The sequence below is a fragment of the Melanotaenia boesemani genome, chromosome 10 (assembly GCF_017639745.1).
Source record: "Melanotaenia boesemani isolate fMelBoe1 chromosome 10, fMelBoe1.pri, whole genome shotgun sequence".
NCBI classification, from domain to species: domain Eukaryota; kingdom Metazoa; phylum Chordata; class Actinopteri; order Atheriniformes; family Melanotaeniidae; genus Melanotaenia; species Melanotaenia boesemani.
Window position 1 is genome coordinate 12,964,474 of NC_055691.1, and position 17,594 is coordinate 12,982,067.

Below are 17,594 nucleotides of genomic sequence, written 5' to 3' on the forward strand. Positions count from 1 at the left end.
CTGGGAATGAATATTTTAGGGTAAAGGTCTCTGAGCCCGGCAGTGAGGGACATATTGTCCCCAGTAGCTTCTATCTTTGATTCCAGTATGAGCTGCATTTCCCTTCCTGGGTTGTGATTTTCTCTCATGGTGACAGTAGCTGTCTGTCCCTCAGCCGTCACTTTACAGCTGACAGAGAGCCATCACCCCGATGGAGGCTGCAGACACAGATAAGATACTGATGGAGTGAAACCCAAGAGGAAGAGGAGGAGAAGAAAGTCCATTAAGCAGATCAAAACTCTGAGACAAAAAGGAATCTGTGAGAAGAAGAAGGAGGTGTTCATCAGTCAGTGGCACTGACTGGCTGGTATCTGCATCTGGCTGTGGGATGGAGGGAGGAGGAGGAGGAGAGAAGCTCTATCCTCTATCTCAGAGCCTCATCGCTGCAGTTCAGGAGCCAGCTTTCCACGAGTGCCTCATTTTCAAATCTCTTATCTCGCCCCGTTTTAAGTATCGCAGTTTATATTTTTACATGTCATTTGCATGCAGCTCATCACATTTTTCTCCTTCCTTTTACGTCTCAGAGGTGTGCAGCTGTGCACGAGCCCCCACCAAAGAAATAAATCTTTATCCATGAACCACTGATCTCTGGGTATGAAGGTATCTGGTGTCCCTGCATAAAGCGGAGGGGAAATGTGTGTGAGAGCAGGTTTCTGATTTTATCTGCCTTCCTTTTCTTCTTTGTGTTTTTGGAGGATTCACACAGTGACCTCTTTGTTTGGGACAGTGAGTTCAGCCCTCCAACCCCCTGGACGGGGAAGGAAAGCATTTCCTGTAGAGACAGAATGAGAGGAGAGAGGAGGATAGGATGATGGAAGGAGGGGCGCGCAGACAGAAGGGCAGGAATGAGAGTTGGAGAGAGGAAGCCAATCAGAGATTCAAGGAAGAAAGGAAGGAGGCGGTGAAAGAGGAGATGGGAGGAAGAGGATGAAGGGGATGATGGAGAAGGGGTGAATGAATGTGAGATTGATGGAGAGTTTAGAAGAGGAGCAGAAATCCTTCTCATCCAGCCAGTGATGCTGATTCGAACATAAAACTAAAACCAGATCAGAGGCTGACTGGAGCATCATCAGTCGGGCCGTTTTATTACGAAACCCGTCAGGAGTTCAGCTTCACCCGAATCCACCTGAGTTATGTTCATGCCTGAGCTGTAAAATCTGAAGAACACCCACCTGCTGCAGTTTTAAGATTCAGACGAGTTGGGGCCCTAACCAGAGCGCAACTCGGATTTCTTTCTTTCTGAAACGTTTACTTCACCATCTCTATAGAGATGCATTCACAGTCCTCCCTGGCATTCCCAGAACCGGGTCGAGCCTTTTAAATTCCTGAATTCTTGGTGTGATAGATGGAAGCAGGTGGTGAAAAACTTCCTCAGAGGTTTTGCTCCATGGTGACATGACAGCATCACACAGTTGCTGACATGATGCTCCATCTTCTATTGTCCAGGTCTGGTGTGTGTTGTAGCCTCAGTTTCCTGTTAGCTGACAGGAGGCACCCAGTGTGGTCTTCTGCTGTGTCTCAGATCCATCTCTCACCTGTACACCTTACACCAACACACCTGTACACCTACACATCTGTACACCTACACACCCGTACACCTACACACCCGTACACCTACACACCTGTACACCTACACATCGGTACACCAACACACCTGTACACCTACACATCTGTACACCTACACACCCGTACACCTACACACCTGTACACCTACACATCTGTACACCTACACACCCGTACACCTACACACCTGTACACCTCAAACCTATACACCTACACATATGTACACCTCACACGTACACACCTACACACCTGTACACCTACACATCTGTACACCTCACATCTGTACACCTCACACCTATACACCTACACATATGTACACCTCACACGTACACACCTACACACCTGTACACCTACACATATGTACACATCTGTACACCTACACACCCGTACACCTCACAACTATACACCTGTACACCTCACACGTACACACCTACACACCTGTACACCTGTACGTCTACACACCTGTACACCTCACACGTACACATCTACACACCTGTACACCTAAATACCTGTAACACTTAACACCTGCACATCCACACACCTGTGCACTGATGCTGCAGCAGTTGTAGAGAGGATGAGGGGGTGGGGATAATCCGTACAGTCCGTACAATTAGATCTGCTCTGGAGGCGGCACCGCGGAGATCATGCAGATCAAAGCTGGGGTCCGGATCTGGTTAATATTCTTGTGGGGGCCGGGTTCCGGGCTAGGGGCTTAGACCCTCCTCCGTCTGAGGGGGCTCCAGGCAGAGCTCTAAAAGCTGCTCTGTGGGTGCATAGAAAGCAGTCGAGTGTAAAACCTGCTGTCTGGGTTTAACATGAAGGCCTAAAGATTTTACAAATATTTTGTTTGTAAATAAAGTTTGTCATCGTCCCAAAAAAAAAAAAAAAAAATGTGCCCAAAGAATTCCAGTTTGCGAATGTTCTGTCTGGTGGTAAGAAGATTTGTATTTGAGGAAAATAATAAAAATCCTTTTGCAAACATCCTGTCCACATATTCAAGCACAAAACTGCGTGTGAGACAGCGGTTGTGGACTTTGTCCATGTCTTTTTATGTCTATCTCTGGAGCTCTGGAGAACCATCGTGATCGTCCTAATGCAGCAGCCGCTACCCTGGAATCCAAGCAGAGTGAGACGTGGAGGAGAGCGACCGGTTAGGGGAGACCGACCGAGTGGAGGAGAGAAAGTGGTGGTTTGCAGAGAGAATCTGGAGTCTTGGACTGAATCACATCGTTTTGTCTGACGAAGTTTTGACCTTCGTCACATTCATAGTGTCAGAGGTTGCTGCAACCGCCGATAATAAACCTCCATCACCCGTCTTTAAAGTGGATTTGCTCCCTTTGTCAATTTGACTGTCGGTTTTAGGAAGAGGTGTGAGACTTGTGTACATTACAACCATGATTGACAAAATTTATTGACCATTTCAACAATGAGTAGCATCACATTACAAAGAGCAACTAAGAGCTTTTATACCCTCCTGCTGCAGGTAATTAGCTGGAATAACCCAATAAGGTGGGACAAGAATACAAAAACTCAAATATCCTCAAAATTTCTATGTAAAATGGCAACCTACAAAGCAGAACATCAGGAGTAAAAAATTACACATATAAATACCTATAAATAATTCTGTATCTAATTTTGCAGCATAATTGTTTGTTAAAATCTGAAAAAACTAATTCAAGTTGTCTTTTACACATGGCCAGACCCCCAACCGCCATCCCCTCTGCAACCAGCACCAGAACATTTTACTCATCAATCTGTGTGCTCATTAAACTCAACTCATTTAGTTAACATCAGCATGAACAGAGTAGGGGATGGAACCACTGGTCTCCATCAGACCCCTTTCATAACTAGCCCTTGTCCTGTCTTGGTGGTCCAGGTAGTACTGTTCTGATTGTCCTGGTGGTCCTAGTGGTCCTGCCCTGGTGGCCTGGTGAATTCCAGAGCCGTGGTCGTGATGAATTAGTCTGAAACAAATTAGAAGTACTTACAGCTCAGACGGCTCCAGCATCAGGTTACAAATTAAAACAAAAGCAGCCGTATCTCCACATCAGCGCTGCTTCCCCATGAAATGCAATCCGCTCTGCACCACAGGCGGAGACTCTTCCTTCCGTCTGTCCTCCGTCTTGCCGTAGACACCGTCCCTCTTCCTCAGTGTTACGTAGGATCCGTCTGATGAAACAAGCACCTCACGGAGTGGTGGAGAAACTTTACAAGGATGTTGGATTAGACACCAGCGGGCCTCCGTCTGAGGACGCCACACTGCTTCCATGATTCTGAGGTCCTGATCCTGGGAGGTTTTTCCCTCCATCAGACCTGCTGAGGTCCTGGTCCTGGGGAGCCTCAGGTCCTTCATTCCAGTACCTGAAACATCTTCGGCATGTGGGACAGAAATATGGCCTCAGCCTGCAGACAGAGCTGGATCCATGAGTCTGGTCCAGATTTATAACATAAATCCTCCTAGAGAAGACTCCAACTACATCCACCAGATTCACCCCAGTTTTTCAGTGAAAACAGTGTGAGTGGTTAGTGGCTGGAAGCTGGTTTCAGAGGTGAAAACATGATTTAGGTGTTTCAGCCTGAACGTGGCCATTCTGGTGGAGCAGCTACTGATGGAGAATCGGTATAGCCTAGTCCAGCGCAGACAGGGAGGTACAACCCAGCTGGTTTCTCCAGTTCAACCTGGTCCTCCTCCGCAAGGCAGGGATGCAGGTGTAACACATTTTCTGCATGTGTTGTTTTCACCTGTGCAGAAGCAGGAGTTTGTGTGGGCGGTGTGTGTTTGTCCTTGGAAGCGCTGGTGGGGAGGGGAGCTGCTTTTTGGCCCTTTACTCCAGATGGACAGAATGGAAGTCAGATACATGTGTAATGAGAATATTTATCAGCATTGGAGGCTGTTTGGACCGAATGTGCCAGAGTATGTGGAAGAGGATTGTTTTGGTTTTTAATCACCAACGACTGTTGCTCTTTTAAAGCTTTTCATCAGTTTAATTTTTTTTCCAGATGGAAAAATTAGCAGAAATCTGATTTTAAACTCACAAAAACACATAAAACAGTCGTAAACCAGCAGGGAGGCACGGTGGGACTGTTTGAGTGCAGCAGAGAGAAAAATAATTGACATGAAGTATTTACATGTTTGAACTTTGACCTCCCTGACTGTTGAGGGCTCTAAGAAGCAGAGCTGGACGACTGCCTCCCTCTGGTGGAGAAGAAGAGGTACTACACCCCTGTACAACAGTAGGAGTCTTCATCAACAAGTCAGAGGTGTTTATGTCTGTCCTACACTCAGCAGCTTCTTCTTCAGGTCCACCTGTAGAGGACAGGAAGGCAGCAGGACATCCTCCATAAGCAGATCCCCAGGGACATCATGTGACCAGATCACTTCTGGTGGAAGGAGCTGCATCCAGAGACCAGACCCCCATCAGTGGCACTTCAAGAGGAGCTCAAATTACAGCTGAAGCATGAAGTCCAATATCAAGTTGGGAACATACCTGAGAAGAGCAGTTCTCCTGAATTTATCCCAAAATTCCCAAACGTTGACATTCTACTGCTGATCCATCAGGAGGAAACTAAACCTGTTACAATTGCAAGTATGATATGTTCACTGACCCATGTTCAGTTAAACGATACGATAACTGACTGGTGTTCAGTTAAACGATGCATTCGCAGACTGGCGTTGAGGGAAGAGCTGCAGAGAAGCAGGATCTGTGATGATGATGAGGTTTAGAGATGAAGGTGAGAAGCGTGTGAGGAGATAAAGGTTTTCATTTAAAGGTAAAATCCTCGTTCCTCTGCTCTTTGTCTCTAGTCTGGATCTCATTATAGCGGCCGGCTGAATAGCTGCCATCGACCTCATCAGATCTTCCTCTTTTATTCCACGCCTTTCTTTTCTCTGCCTCTTTGTCCGGCCATGCTCGCCTCATTTCCTTCTGTGGTTGTGATCATCACTGGCGGCCTCCAGAAGCCGGTGTTTACCACCACACACCGATGGCTGGAAATCCGCCCAGTCCAGGCAGAGAGGGAACACCTGAAGGAATGTGTTGTCCTTCATTAATATAAAAAGCGTTCCCACATCCTGCAGCTCTGCAGGCGGATGGAAGGGAAAGGATGGGAAAGCATGCACACGCACGTGCACGTCAGCCTTCTGACCTGAAGCCCTCACACAATAAATATAACAGAACGCTGAAAATTCCCATTCTCCAATTCCATCAATAATTCATGTTTACCTTAGCATTAATGATCCAGAAGAAGCACTTTCTGAAATCAGGGCTGCAGGTGACCAACCATGACTATTTATTTAGAAAAAACTAAAATAGAATTAAAAAAAAAAAAAAAAAAAATGGAGCTGAAACAAAATCTGGAGAACTCTGTTCATGTTGCACAAACATGTCAAATAAGAAAGTTCATAACTCTCCATAGATAAAAAATATTTATTGTAATTGTTGTTGTTATTATTAATGTTATAGATATTATTATTAGTAGTATTGTAATTATTATTATTATTATTATTTATTCATTCATTAATTCATTCATTGCCTGTACCGCTTAGTCCAATGAGGGTCGCAGAGGAGCTAGAGTCTATCCCATCAATTAACAGGTGAGAGGCAGGGTACACCCTGGACAGGTCGCTAGTCCATCACAGTATTATTATTATTAACATTGCAGCAGAAACCCCCGAACTTGTTGGTGGACACCAGCAGTGAAGGATGTCGTAAAGCTGAAGAAGGAGTCCTACTGGGCCTTTTTGGCCTGTGGGACTCTGATGGCAGCTGATGGGTATCAGCAGGCTAAGCGGAACGCAGCTTCGGCGGTTGCTGAGGCAAAAGCTTTGGCATGGGAGGAGTTTGGACAGGTGATGGAGAATGACTTCTGCACAGCTTCAAGGAGATTCCGGTCCACCATCTGGCGGCTCAGGAGGGGGAAACAGTGCTCCATCAACACTGTGTACAGTGGGGATGGGGGGCTGCTGACCTCAGCTTGGGATGTTGTGGGTCAGTGGATGTAATACTTCGAAGACCTCCTCAATCCCACTGACACGTCTTCCAACAAAGACACAGACTCTAGGGACCCTGGCCTGGGCTCTCCTATCTCTGGGGCTGAGGTCGCTGAGGTAGTTAAAAAACTCCTCAGTGGCAGGGCACCAGAGATCTGGGCTCCAGACTGCGACCAAATGGTTGCATTTTGCGACTAAAATGTGAGACAGTGCGAGTGAATTTTTCATCTACTTGCACTGTGGTGACCAATACATTTGCCGGTCTTTTTCTTGGAGTAGTTATAATTTCATTTATTTTATCGCTAACAAACTTCTGCTTCCCTCTTCAGCCCAGTAGTTCACAGTAATACGCAAATTAGCTGCTGGTTTGCCGACTCAAACTAACTTCAATATGAGAGAAGGAGACGAACACCAACGAAGAAGACGACAGACAATGTGCGTGTGAGCGGGGACGAATGAGCACTGTGATTGGCTTATATGTGTAAAGAGGCGGGTCTTGGGGGAATTTATTACCAACTTAGCAACTTTGTCGCTATATTTAGCCAGTTTTCAAACCCCTTTAGCGGCTTTTTATAAAAAGCAACAAATCTAGCGATTTTTTCTGGTATTATTGGAGACTTTTGGAGACTGACGTGAATGAACGTAGTTTACTCTACCCAGTGAGGAGCAGGTGCTGTGCAGACCCCTCTCATATGGGGCTTGGTCTTCACGCAGCAGCAGCAGCATTAAGAGCAGATGACATTCACCTCTATTTCATCACCAGGCTGAAAATGAAACGTACAAAGCTGCTGCTGGATGATCCTGCGCTGGCTTACCATCAGAGTAATGCCTATTAATAAGAGTATGGACAAAAATGTTTAAAACATTAAAAGTGTTGTGACATGTTCCAGACTCCTAATTAAAAAACAAAATACACTTAAAAAAAAAACAGAACTAAAGAATAAAGAAAATATTGACAGAATTATTTTATGTGATTTTATTTTATTTTGTTATTTATTTTGCTGTTCTAAACATTTTTAGGTTGTCTTTTTTTTTTTTTTTTTTTTTTATTTATTAATTTTTGCCTTTTCCACTGCATCCCTCTTTATGGCAGCATCCATTACAACTATATGTACTAGGCTGATTGTATTAATTAGTGACCTCTAATGACTTTTAGGACAGCCAATAGCTACTTTTTTTACTGAGGAGCTGAAGCTGCTTATTGACAGGAACTACATGGCAAGTCATACCATGGGGGATGATGGTGACAGAGTTGCTGTTCTGCTTTGAAAATCAAATCAAATCATTAAATCTGATTTGATTTGACAAGTTCTATGTCTACTTGTTTTGTATTAGTGCAGCCAGTAAGATGTTTTTTTTATGTTATGTCAACTGCAAAAAATGTGAATTGTAAACATCATAATTTCTAAATTTATTGTTCAAGTATTTATCACTAATACAGTAAAAATCACAGGAAATGTGAATATTTGCTATGCAACGGGATTTCAGTGTGTGCCCCCAAATATTCTGCTTGCACTCCTAAAATTTTAAGTTAGGGGCCACCGGGCTCCTTCTAAAAAAAGTTAGTCTGGAGCCCTAGGGGTTGGATGAGGTCCAGCCAGAATTCCTTAAGTCTCTGGATGCTGTAGGTATGTCGTGGTTAACACGCCTCTGTAGCATGGACATCGGGAACAGTTCCCCTGGATGGGCAGACCATGGTGGTGGCCCCCCTCTTCATAAAAGGGGGACTGGATGGTGTGCTCCAACTACAAGGGGATCACACTCCTCAGTTTTCTCCGCAAGGTGGCTGGGCTCTCCCTTAGAGATAGGGTGAGAAGCTCAGTGATCCGGGAGTGACTCAGAGTAGAGCCGCTGCTCCTCCACATCGAGAGGAGCCAAATGAGGTAGCTCGGGCATCCCTGGTGAGGTGTTCTTGGCCCGTTCCACTGGGAGGGCACCCTGGGGAAGACTCAGGACACGCTGGAGGGACTATATCTCTCGGCTGGCCTGGGAACACCTCGGTATCCCCCTGGACGAGCTGGTGAAAGTGGCCGGGGAGAGGGAAGCTTCCCCTGCGACCTGACTTCGTATAAGTGGTAGAAAATAGATGGATGGATGGATGCTACTTTTATTATTCTCTTAGTCTCTTCTGTGGTTAATATGTCAGACCTCTCCCCAGAGACTTTCAGCAGCTACACAATTTCCTGACACTAAATAACTGTTCTGATGTCTACCAGTCAGGTTTTCGGCCACATCACAGCCCTGAAACTGCTCGTGTTAAGGTCTTTCATGACATCTGCCTGAGCACAGATAGCGGAAACATTTCAGTCCTGGTACTGCTAGATCTCAGTGCTGCATTTGAAACGATCGACCAGAACATCTCACTAGACCGGCTGGAAAACTGAGTTGGACTGTCTGGCATTGCAATTAACTGGTTTGAGTCCTATTTAAATGACAGGGACCACTTTGTGTCTATAGGTAACTATAAATTTGAGCAAACCAAAATAACCTGTGGAGTTCCCCAAGGCTCCGTCCTGGGGCCACTGCTGTTCAACATCTACATGCTGCCACTTGCTCACATTATGAAAAACAACTAAATATGTTACCACAGTTATGCTGATGACACACAAATCTACATAACCATATCACCAGGAGACTACAGTCAGATCCAAACTCTGATCAACTGTCTGGATCAAATTAAAGATTAGATGTGCCAGAACTTCTTTCGGTTAAATTAAGACTAATCTGAAATAGTTTCTGGAGCTAAGAAAGAAAGATTAAAAGTCAGTTCTCAGCTTCAAACAGCTAAGTTCAAAACTAACAAGCAAGCCAGAAACCTGGGAGTAGTCCTGGACTCAGAGCTGGATTTTAGCAGTTATATTAAGGCAGCTGTGAAGTCGGCCTGTTATCACTTAAAGAACATCTGGAGGATTAAAGGACTGATGATGCAAAGATTTAGAAAAACTGGTCCATGCCTTCATCTTTAGTAGACTGGACTACTGTAATGCTGTCCTCACAGGTCTCCCTAAAAAGTCCATCAGACAGCTGGAGTTGGTCCAGAATGCTGTTGCTCCAGTCTTCACTAAGACCAGGAAAGTAGATCCTAGAACTCCAGTCCTCACTAAGACTAGGAAAGTAGATCCTAGAACTTTAGTCCTCACTAAGACTAGGAAAGTAGATCCTAGAACTTCAGTCCTTAGATCTTTACACTGGCTTCCTGTCTGGCAAAGAACTGACTTCAAAATCCTGCTGTTAGTTTACAAAGACCTGAATGGTTTAGGACCAGAATCCATCCAGGATCTTCTGGTTCCTTATGAAGCAACCAGATCCGTCAGGTCATCAGGGTCAGGTCTACTTTCTGTTCCCAGAGTGAGAACTAAACGTGGAGAGGCAGCTTTCAGCTTTTATGCTCCTCACATGTGGAACAAACTCCCAGAAAACTACTGGTCTGCTGACTTAGCAGTTTTACATCAGGGTTAAAAACTTTTCTATTTGCTGCCTTTTATCAGAACAGCTGTTAATTCCCCACACTGGAATTTTATTTCTGGCATTTTATCTATTTTATTTTAGATTTTTTCTTCTGTTTTATTTAATTACTTTTTTTTTTTTGTTTTTAATGAACTCTTTATTGCTTCCTGCTTCCACTGTGATGCTTTTAATGATTTATGTAAAGAACTTTTAATTGTCTTCTACATGAAATGTGACGTACAGATAAACTTGCCTTTCCTCTCTCGGTGAACGTTAATGGTGGTTCTTAGTCAATGCTGGTCCAGTTATTGGTTCACTGGTTCTCCCTGGTTCTGATCTGTTTTATGGATGTGTACTGTCCTGTCCCTGCAGACCTCCAGACCGACTCTGGTGTGTGAAGAAGCAGAGTGCTGGATCCGTCGCCTCCCTCTGACCTCAGACCCCTCAGCAGCCAACTGCAGCATCTACAGTCAAGGTGAGTTCTTCATCATCATCATCCACAGCAGCAGCAGAACAGCTGTTCCAGATTCTGATCCTGTGATTGGCTCCTGGTCTTCCTTCCCACCAGATGAGGAGTTGTTCTGTAAGGTGACCAAAGACGTCGCCGTCGGTGAGAAACTTCTGGCTTCACTTGCTGCTGTGTGCTCATCCTCCTCCTCCTCCTCCTCTTCCTCCCTGCTGGCCCGGCTCTCTCCTCCGCTCAGCCTGGTTGCTCAGAAACAGGCGGTGGTGAAGGAGGAGCCATCGTTCCCGGCGTCGTTGCGCTCCGACATCCAGCTCCTACCCCAGCAGGCTGGCATGGCCGCCATCTTGGCCACAGCTGTTGTGAATAGTGAGTGTGAGACGTGTAAATTAGAATTTTTATATATTAATTTATTTGTTTGTTTATTCATTTATTTATTCTGGTGTGTGACCATCAAACGGTGCATTCATTTAAATTTAAGTAATTTTCAGGACAAACTGAAATTATTTTATGGGCTCATATTCTGGTTAAACTGGTTAAACTGGTTAAGCTAGTTAAACTTGGTAAACTGCAGGCTGTTTGCTATGTGAAACTGTGATTCTGCTGTTCGGCCACCAGATGGCAGTGTAGTTCTTTAACAGCCAGTTACTCACACACACACACACACACACACCTCTACTTCCTGTGACGTTACATAGGAATGAATAATTTGATGTTGTCAGAAAAAAACTGGAATGATGAGACATTATAATTATTGTTGCCATGGCATCCACATCTCGTTGCCTTGGAGACTCAAAGTGATGTTTGTTTGTATATTTGTAGTTTTTGTATCTCCGTGAGGTCCAACATTCATTGTTTAGATTTATTTTTCAGGAAGTTTCTTTGGTTCTGTTTAATCTTTTTTGTGATGTTGTGTCTCTTAAACCGTCAGAGGACATCTTCCCGTGTAAAGACTGTGGGATCTGGTACCGCAGCGAGCGAAACCTGCAGGCCCCACCTGCATGTATTACTGCGGCCAGCCGGCAGAATCAGCCAGCCGCTGCCTCCCCCCCCCCACAGGAGAAACCCAAGGAGTCCTAACCCTAACGAGAGGATCTGCCCTTTTCCACAGTGCAACAAGAGCTGCCCAAGCGCAAGCTCTCTGGAGATCCACATGCGCACGCACAGCGGTGAGCACCTGTTCACCTCAAACACCACTGAAAGTCATCATCTTGTCTTTAACGTCCTGCGTCCGTTCACTAGGCCGAGCGTCCGTTTGTCTGTCTCATCTGTCTGTCTGCCTTCACCACCAAAGCCAACTGCGAGCGCCACCTGAAGGTGCACACAGACACCCTAAACGGGGTGTGTCATGGCTGCGGCTTCGTGTCCACAACCAGGGACATCCTGTACAGCCACCTGGTCACCAGCCACATGGTGTGTCAGCCTGGATCCCACAGTGAAGTCTACTCTCCAGGTCCGGGCCTTCCCAAGCTGCCGCTGTCCACCGGTAAGTCTCCGCTTACTGGGACCTGGACGTGGCTCCAGTCCCATTATCACTCTGGTCCTACTTTTATCTTCTTTTTAAAATTCTATTTTATGCAAAACATCTGTGTGGCATTGCTGCGAATCTCTACCAAGAACCCAGATGCAAAAATCCTGGCACGAAATCCAAGACCTCAAAAACATCATCATCTCAGTTCCATAATAACAAAAACCATTAGACATGTCTAGGATGTCCAAAGGAGGGAAAAGGTAAATAAATGAAAAAGCTGATGTGTCTTGTCCTCATCAGGTCTCAGTCCTGGAGACTCCGGGGTCGTTCTGAAGTGTCAAGTCTGTGGCCACAACTCGGACTCCCCCTCCCAGCTACAGCAGCACGTCCGAACACACCTGGAAGTTCGGGTCCCGGCCGAACGGAGTCCCACTCCTCGCCAGAGCACCCCATCATCATCGATGGAAAATCCTCAGCTGTCCTCGCAGGAGATGGAGCCCCTCGCCTGCGTCCCTAAACCAGAGTCCTCCAGTCCGGGCGCCAACGGAGGCTCTGCCACACCGCGAGACTTCAGTCCTCCTGATCACATCATGGAGTTAAAGATCAAAGAGGAACCTCAGTCCGAGTCGGAGACCGAGGAGCAGCCGATGGAGGTGAAGGAGGCTGGAGACGAGCCTTGCGGAGACCAGATTCCAGAAGCGAAAGAGAAGACACAAGAGGGACAAGCAGCTGCCTCCTCCCTCCATATGTCCACCTCACCAAAGAGTCCAGCAACTACGATGATCAAGGCAGAACCAACCAGTCCCACCCCTGGTTCTAGTCCCGCCCCCTTGGGTGCAGCAGGGTCCGTGGTCCCGGGCGGAGCCATGTTCTTACCTCAGTACATGTTCAACCCTGAGGCCGCCATCTTGCCGCAAGCATCGGAGATTCTGGCTAAGATGTCGGAGATGGTCCACAGCCGTCTGAAACACGGCCAGACGGTCCCTCAGAACAACCCGGCTGCCTTCTTCCCATCTGGGACCACCGCCGCCACGGCAACCGCCACAGCAACCGCCACCCCCCCTCACAAAGGAGCCACCTGCTTTGAGTGTGACATCACTTTCAACAACATCAACAACTTCTATGCACATAAGAGGCTGTACTGCTCCAGCCGTCACCAAGGAGATGGTGGGGGCCCAGCATCAGGTTCCGGATCCACGGCACCCACACCAGCAGCTCCCGGGGGGCCACGAGGCTCCTCCCCTCAGGTTGGAACGTCTAGCAGAGCAGCGTCCGCCTCCCCAACCACCTCAGACCCTCCAAGAGGAAGTGGAGCGACGGAATCTAAGCAGTCAGTGGAGGTGAAGATGGAGACGCCTGCGGGGAGGGAGGGGGTCTCCTCTTCCTCAGAGGGAGAGGGCGGAGGACGAGGAGGAGGGACAGTGAGCGAAGGTAGCCAGAGTCCGGCGAGCGGTTCGGCTGAAGACCAAGAAGACGACCCCAATAAGACCTTCTGCGAGGCCTGCAACATCCGCTTCAGTCGCCATGACAACTACACAGTCCACAAACGGTTCTACTGTGCGTCACGCCATGACCCGTCCAACCAGCGTGCTGCGCACATGGCCAAGACCTCCAATGCCTCCGCCTTCCTTCCCCAGCCCATCCGCACCCGCAAGAGGAAGAAGATGTACGAGATCCACATGGCCCGAACCGAAGCACTAGCCGCTGCCGCCGCTGCCGCCACTGCAGCTCCATCTCCATCGGTTCTGGGGCTGGCGGTGAAGCAGGAAGTTTCTCCAGGCGGCGCAGGCAGCTCCAGCCCTGAAGGAGACGGCCCCATTGATTTGAGCAAGAGGCCCCGTCTGAGGGACGCCCCGCGGCCCGGCGGTAGCAGCAGTGTCCTCCCAGCCCTGCCGCTGAATGACTACCACAAGTGCACGGCATGTAGCATCAGCTTCAACAGCATTGAGAACTACTTGGCTCATAAGACGTACTACTGCCCCGCCACCACCCTGCAGCCCCACACCCTGGAGCAGCTGCACCGCCTCAACCGGTCCGCTTCCACCTCGCCTAAAAGCCGACCACAGGCGGAACAGCAGGACCCCCTGCACCCCGCAGAGGCAAAAGCTCCATCCCCTGAGTGGGTAACCCAGGCCCAAAGGGCACCATCCAGCCCGCACCCCCCCGCCCTGCCTGCCTCAGGTGCTACATCGCCTTCACAAACCAGTGCCACCCTGATGGCCACTTTGGGAAGTGGCTCAACGACAGTCGTCTGCCCATACTGCCCAAACCGCCCTGTTACCTGCGACCTGATGGACCACTTCAAAACCACCCACGGCCTGGTCGTGACCATTCAGCCGCCCCCGGAGGCCACTCTAATGCGGGGCGGCACCGCCCCGCACAGCCCCCCCCTCAGCCCGGCAGCAGCCACCTCCACCTCCCCTTCTGCCCCGCCCAGACTGGTGTCCCAAGCTCGCAGAGACAGCCTCAATGGACAAAACCGGAGCGGCGCCACCTCCCCTGCCTCCCCCCTGCTGAACGGCAGTCCACCAGCATCAGGGGGGTCGCCTTCAGCTGGCTCTCCTATTCCGGTGTCCCCTGCCCGGGCTCCGTCTCTGACTGTCTCACCCGTGCCTGACGTCCCAAGGGAGAAGATAGTGCCCTCTTACGTCACGGACAAACCGGCTCCAACAGGAGCCACCAAAGCGCTTGTTTCCCCGGTCCAGAATGGGAACTCGCGCTTCTGCCGGCTCTGCAACATCAAGTTCAGCAGCCTGTCCACCTTCATTGCCCACAAGAAGTACTACTGCTCCTCCCACAGCGCCGAGCACGTCAAGTGAGCCACCGCCGCCCCCTGCCGCCACTAACTCCTACAAGCTCAGATGCTCCTCCCCTTCTGGCGGCGCCAGATCATGACGTGACTGTTACTCGCCCAACGGGGTCCGGCTGCAGAGCAGGGCCTCGGTTGCGTTACTAATCCTCCTTGTATGGGTCAAAGTTTGTCGCACACTAAGAGCCGAGGCGGTCCCTGAGATGGCCGCCGACGTGGCCTGGTTGCTCCGGTGACCGGTCAGTGTGGCGCATTCATTATATGAAGGTGATGTGAACAGAGGAAACATTTCTCATGTGGAAAAAACTGGATGTTTGTTGATATCTTTCTTTTTCTGTGCATCACATCTGAAAACAGGAATCTGGTTTGGACTTTGGCTCTTTTCCACAGAAACATCCCGGTGTTACGAATTCCCGAAGGACAACGTTTCCTGTTTGTTTAGTTTCTCTTTAAACGAAGGGAGAACAATGTGAACAATGTGTTATCTCGTAGTCCTCACTGATTTCATGACGACAGAAAACTACCTACTTTGGAGTGTTTTTATTTGTATATTTTTCTTACTGTGGGAAGGAGCATTCCGGATCTGGATGTGTTGAAGCCACTTTTCTAACTGTAGATATATAAAACCAACTGGGATCATTTCAGTGTTTTGTCTTCTGAGCTTTAGATTTTTTTTCGCTCCGTCTTTTGAAGAAAACAAAGCAGAGATCCTCCGGAGGTCACGGTTTGGTCTTTTTTTTTGTTTTGTTTTTTGATCCGGAAATGAAGTCACGTACACGGTGTTAGCTAAAACTGTGAAATCTGTTTTTTTTCTTCCCATATGCTGAGGGTGGGCGGGGCCAGTCACATGACCAATGCATTCAGTTCTCAGAAGCTTCATTGTGGCGCCAGAACTTTCCAGAACCCAGACCCGGAACAGAAGCCACAAACAGAACCAGGTTAATTTAGATCTTAGTGTTGGATTGTCCACTCTGGGTTTCCATGGTAACATGATGGAGCGGTGAAAACTGGCCCTCCTGGACTGACTCAGTTACAGTAAAATTGAATAAACTGGTCTGGTTCCAGATTCTGGTTCATACCCGTTCAGAATCAGAGGCTCATCTGTGATCCAGACTGGGTTCAGATCAGGTCCAGGTCAGATCCAGATTGGGATCCAGATCATTTTTGAGCCCCAGACCATTGGTCCTGGTCCTGGTCCTGATTTACTGGCCTGGTTCAGACCTGGAACTTCACGTAATAGAAATCAGTTTAAATGTTTCTCGTCTCTGTTTCCTTCACATCATCAGACTCAGGTCCAGAAGGTTTAACAGAAGAAGGTTTAGTTTGGTAAAGTTCTGCTGCGCCACTTGGTGGGCGACCTGCAGCCATCTTGTTCTCCACCGAACAGCTGCAGCCAATCAAAGTCATGACTGGGTAAAATCAGAAAGATTCAGGTATACTTCAGCTTTTCAGACTTTACAAAGACTGGTCACATGCCATGCACATGCCATGCTAACTCCTTGCACACGCCATGCTAACTGCTTGCACACGCCATGCTAACACCCTGCACACCCCATGCTAACACCCTGCACACACCATGCTAACTCCCTGCACACGTCATGCTAACACCCTGCACACGCCATTCTAACTCCCTTCATACGCCATGCTAACTCCCTGCACACAGCATCTGTCCTGGTCTGACGGACCGGCTCAGACCCAGTTTGTGCTGGTTTGAAGCCTGGTCCTGGCCTGGTTGTTGGGACTGAGACTGGGTTGTCTGTGGTCCCGTGTTGTTTTACCATGTTGTATAAAACATGCTGAATGTTTTCCTTTGAGCTCCGTGTGATGTATTTATGTTCTGCAGCACTTTTTCCTCCAGAATGCGTCGTTGTCTCCCTGAAGGACTTTCTGAAAGATTTCAGCCCCACAGAAGACTTTGTTTAGTTTTGTTGATTCTTTTGATGTTTTGGAGAAAAATCACGAATGTCAACATTTAGTTTCCATGTTTCTGATTGTGTTCTGCTCTATGCTCTTGTCCAAACTATGCATGGGAAATAAAATGAGTTGTGAGAGATGAAGAGTTGGTCTGAGCTTCTTTCAGAGTCCTTGACTCATAAATCACCTGTTTTCATCAGATTTTTTGAGCATCATTTCTAGTCATGCAGATTGTTGAAGGAGTGAATCATCGGCTCCATTTTTACAGTAAAGTCCTGCTACCTGAGAGGAGGGAAGCTTTCAGAGCTCAAGGCCGCTCCAATCTGGAGCTTTTGAATAAATACCTGCTTTGTTCCACCTCGGCTTCTCACCTGGTGGCTCACCTTCTGTTCTAAAACATTAGCAGTCGTCTGTTATGACATTTTCTAGTTTAAACGTGAACAAGCTTCGTGTTTCCCTTCACTCTGACACAGTTTGGACTGAACCTTTCACAGCTTTTTACAACAAATTCCCAAAATTTGGGGTTTAACATGTAAATGTAAATAAAAAGCCATTTTTTCTTCCCAGTAGAGGGTAAACAACATACCAGAGGATCAAACTGAGACATTTTAACATTTGATGGAAAATAAGAGCCGACAGTCAATCTGATGGCAGGAACACGTCTGGCCATCTAAGAGACTCTGCCTCTCTGAGGTGCTCCTGTCATTTTCCTGACCTGGTGAGATGGATTTTCTCCTTCTACATTGCACAATATTATGAAACTATTCCATTCCATGCTAATTCAGCTTTATTTATACATCTCCAATTCACAGTTCCATCATCTGAAGTCACTTTACTGACAGTCCAATTCACTCTGGGTCATTATGCTCCAATTTAAGCAAATCCATAATATAATCCA

At 47.6% G+C, this 17,594-nt stretch overlaps 1 protein-coding gene across 1 annotated transcript in view; it reads left to right on the top strand.

The window, feature by feature from the left end:
- Positions 1-16,839, top strand: part of zfpm1 (zinc finger protein, FOG family member 1) — a 93,014-nt gene extending 76,175 nt beyond the window's left edge. Inside the window, 6 exon segments of the mRNA XM_041996022.1 lie at positions 10,412-10,514; positions 10,608-10,871; positions 11,434-11,579; positions 11,581-11,672; positions 11,747-11,988; positions 12,274-16,839. Coding sequence (XP_041851956.1) covers positions 10,412-10,514; positions 10,608-10,871; positions 11,434-11,579; positions 11,581-11,672; positions 11,747-11,988; positions 12,274-14,792 — 3,366 coding nt within the window. The 3' untranslated portion in view covers positions 14,793-16,839.
- Positions 16,840-17,594: the final 755 nt, after the last annotated feature.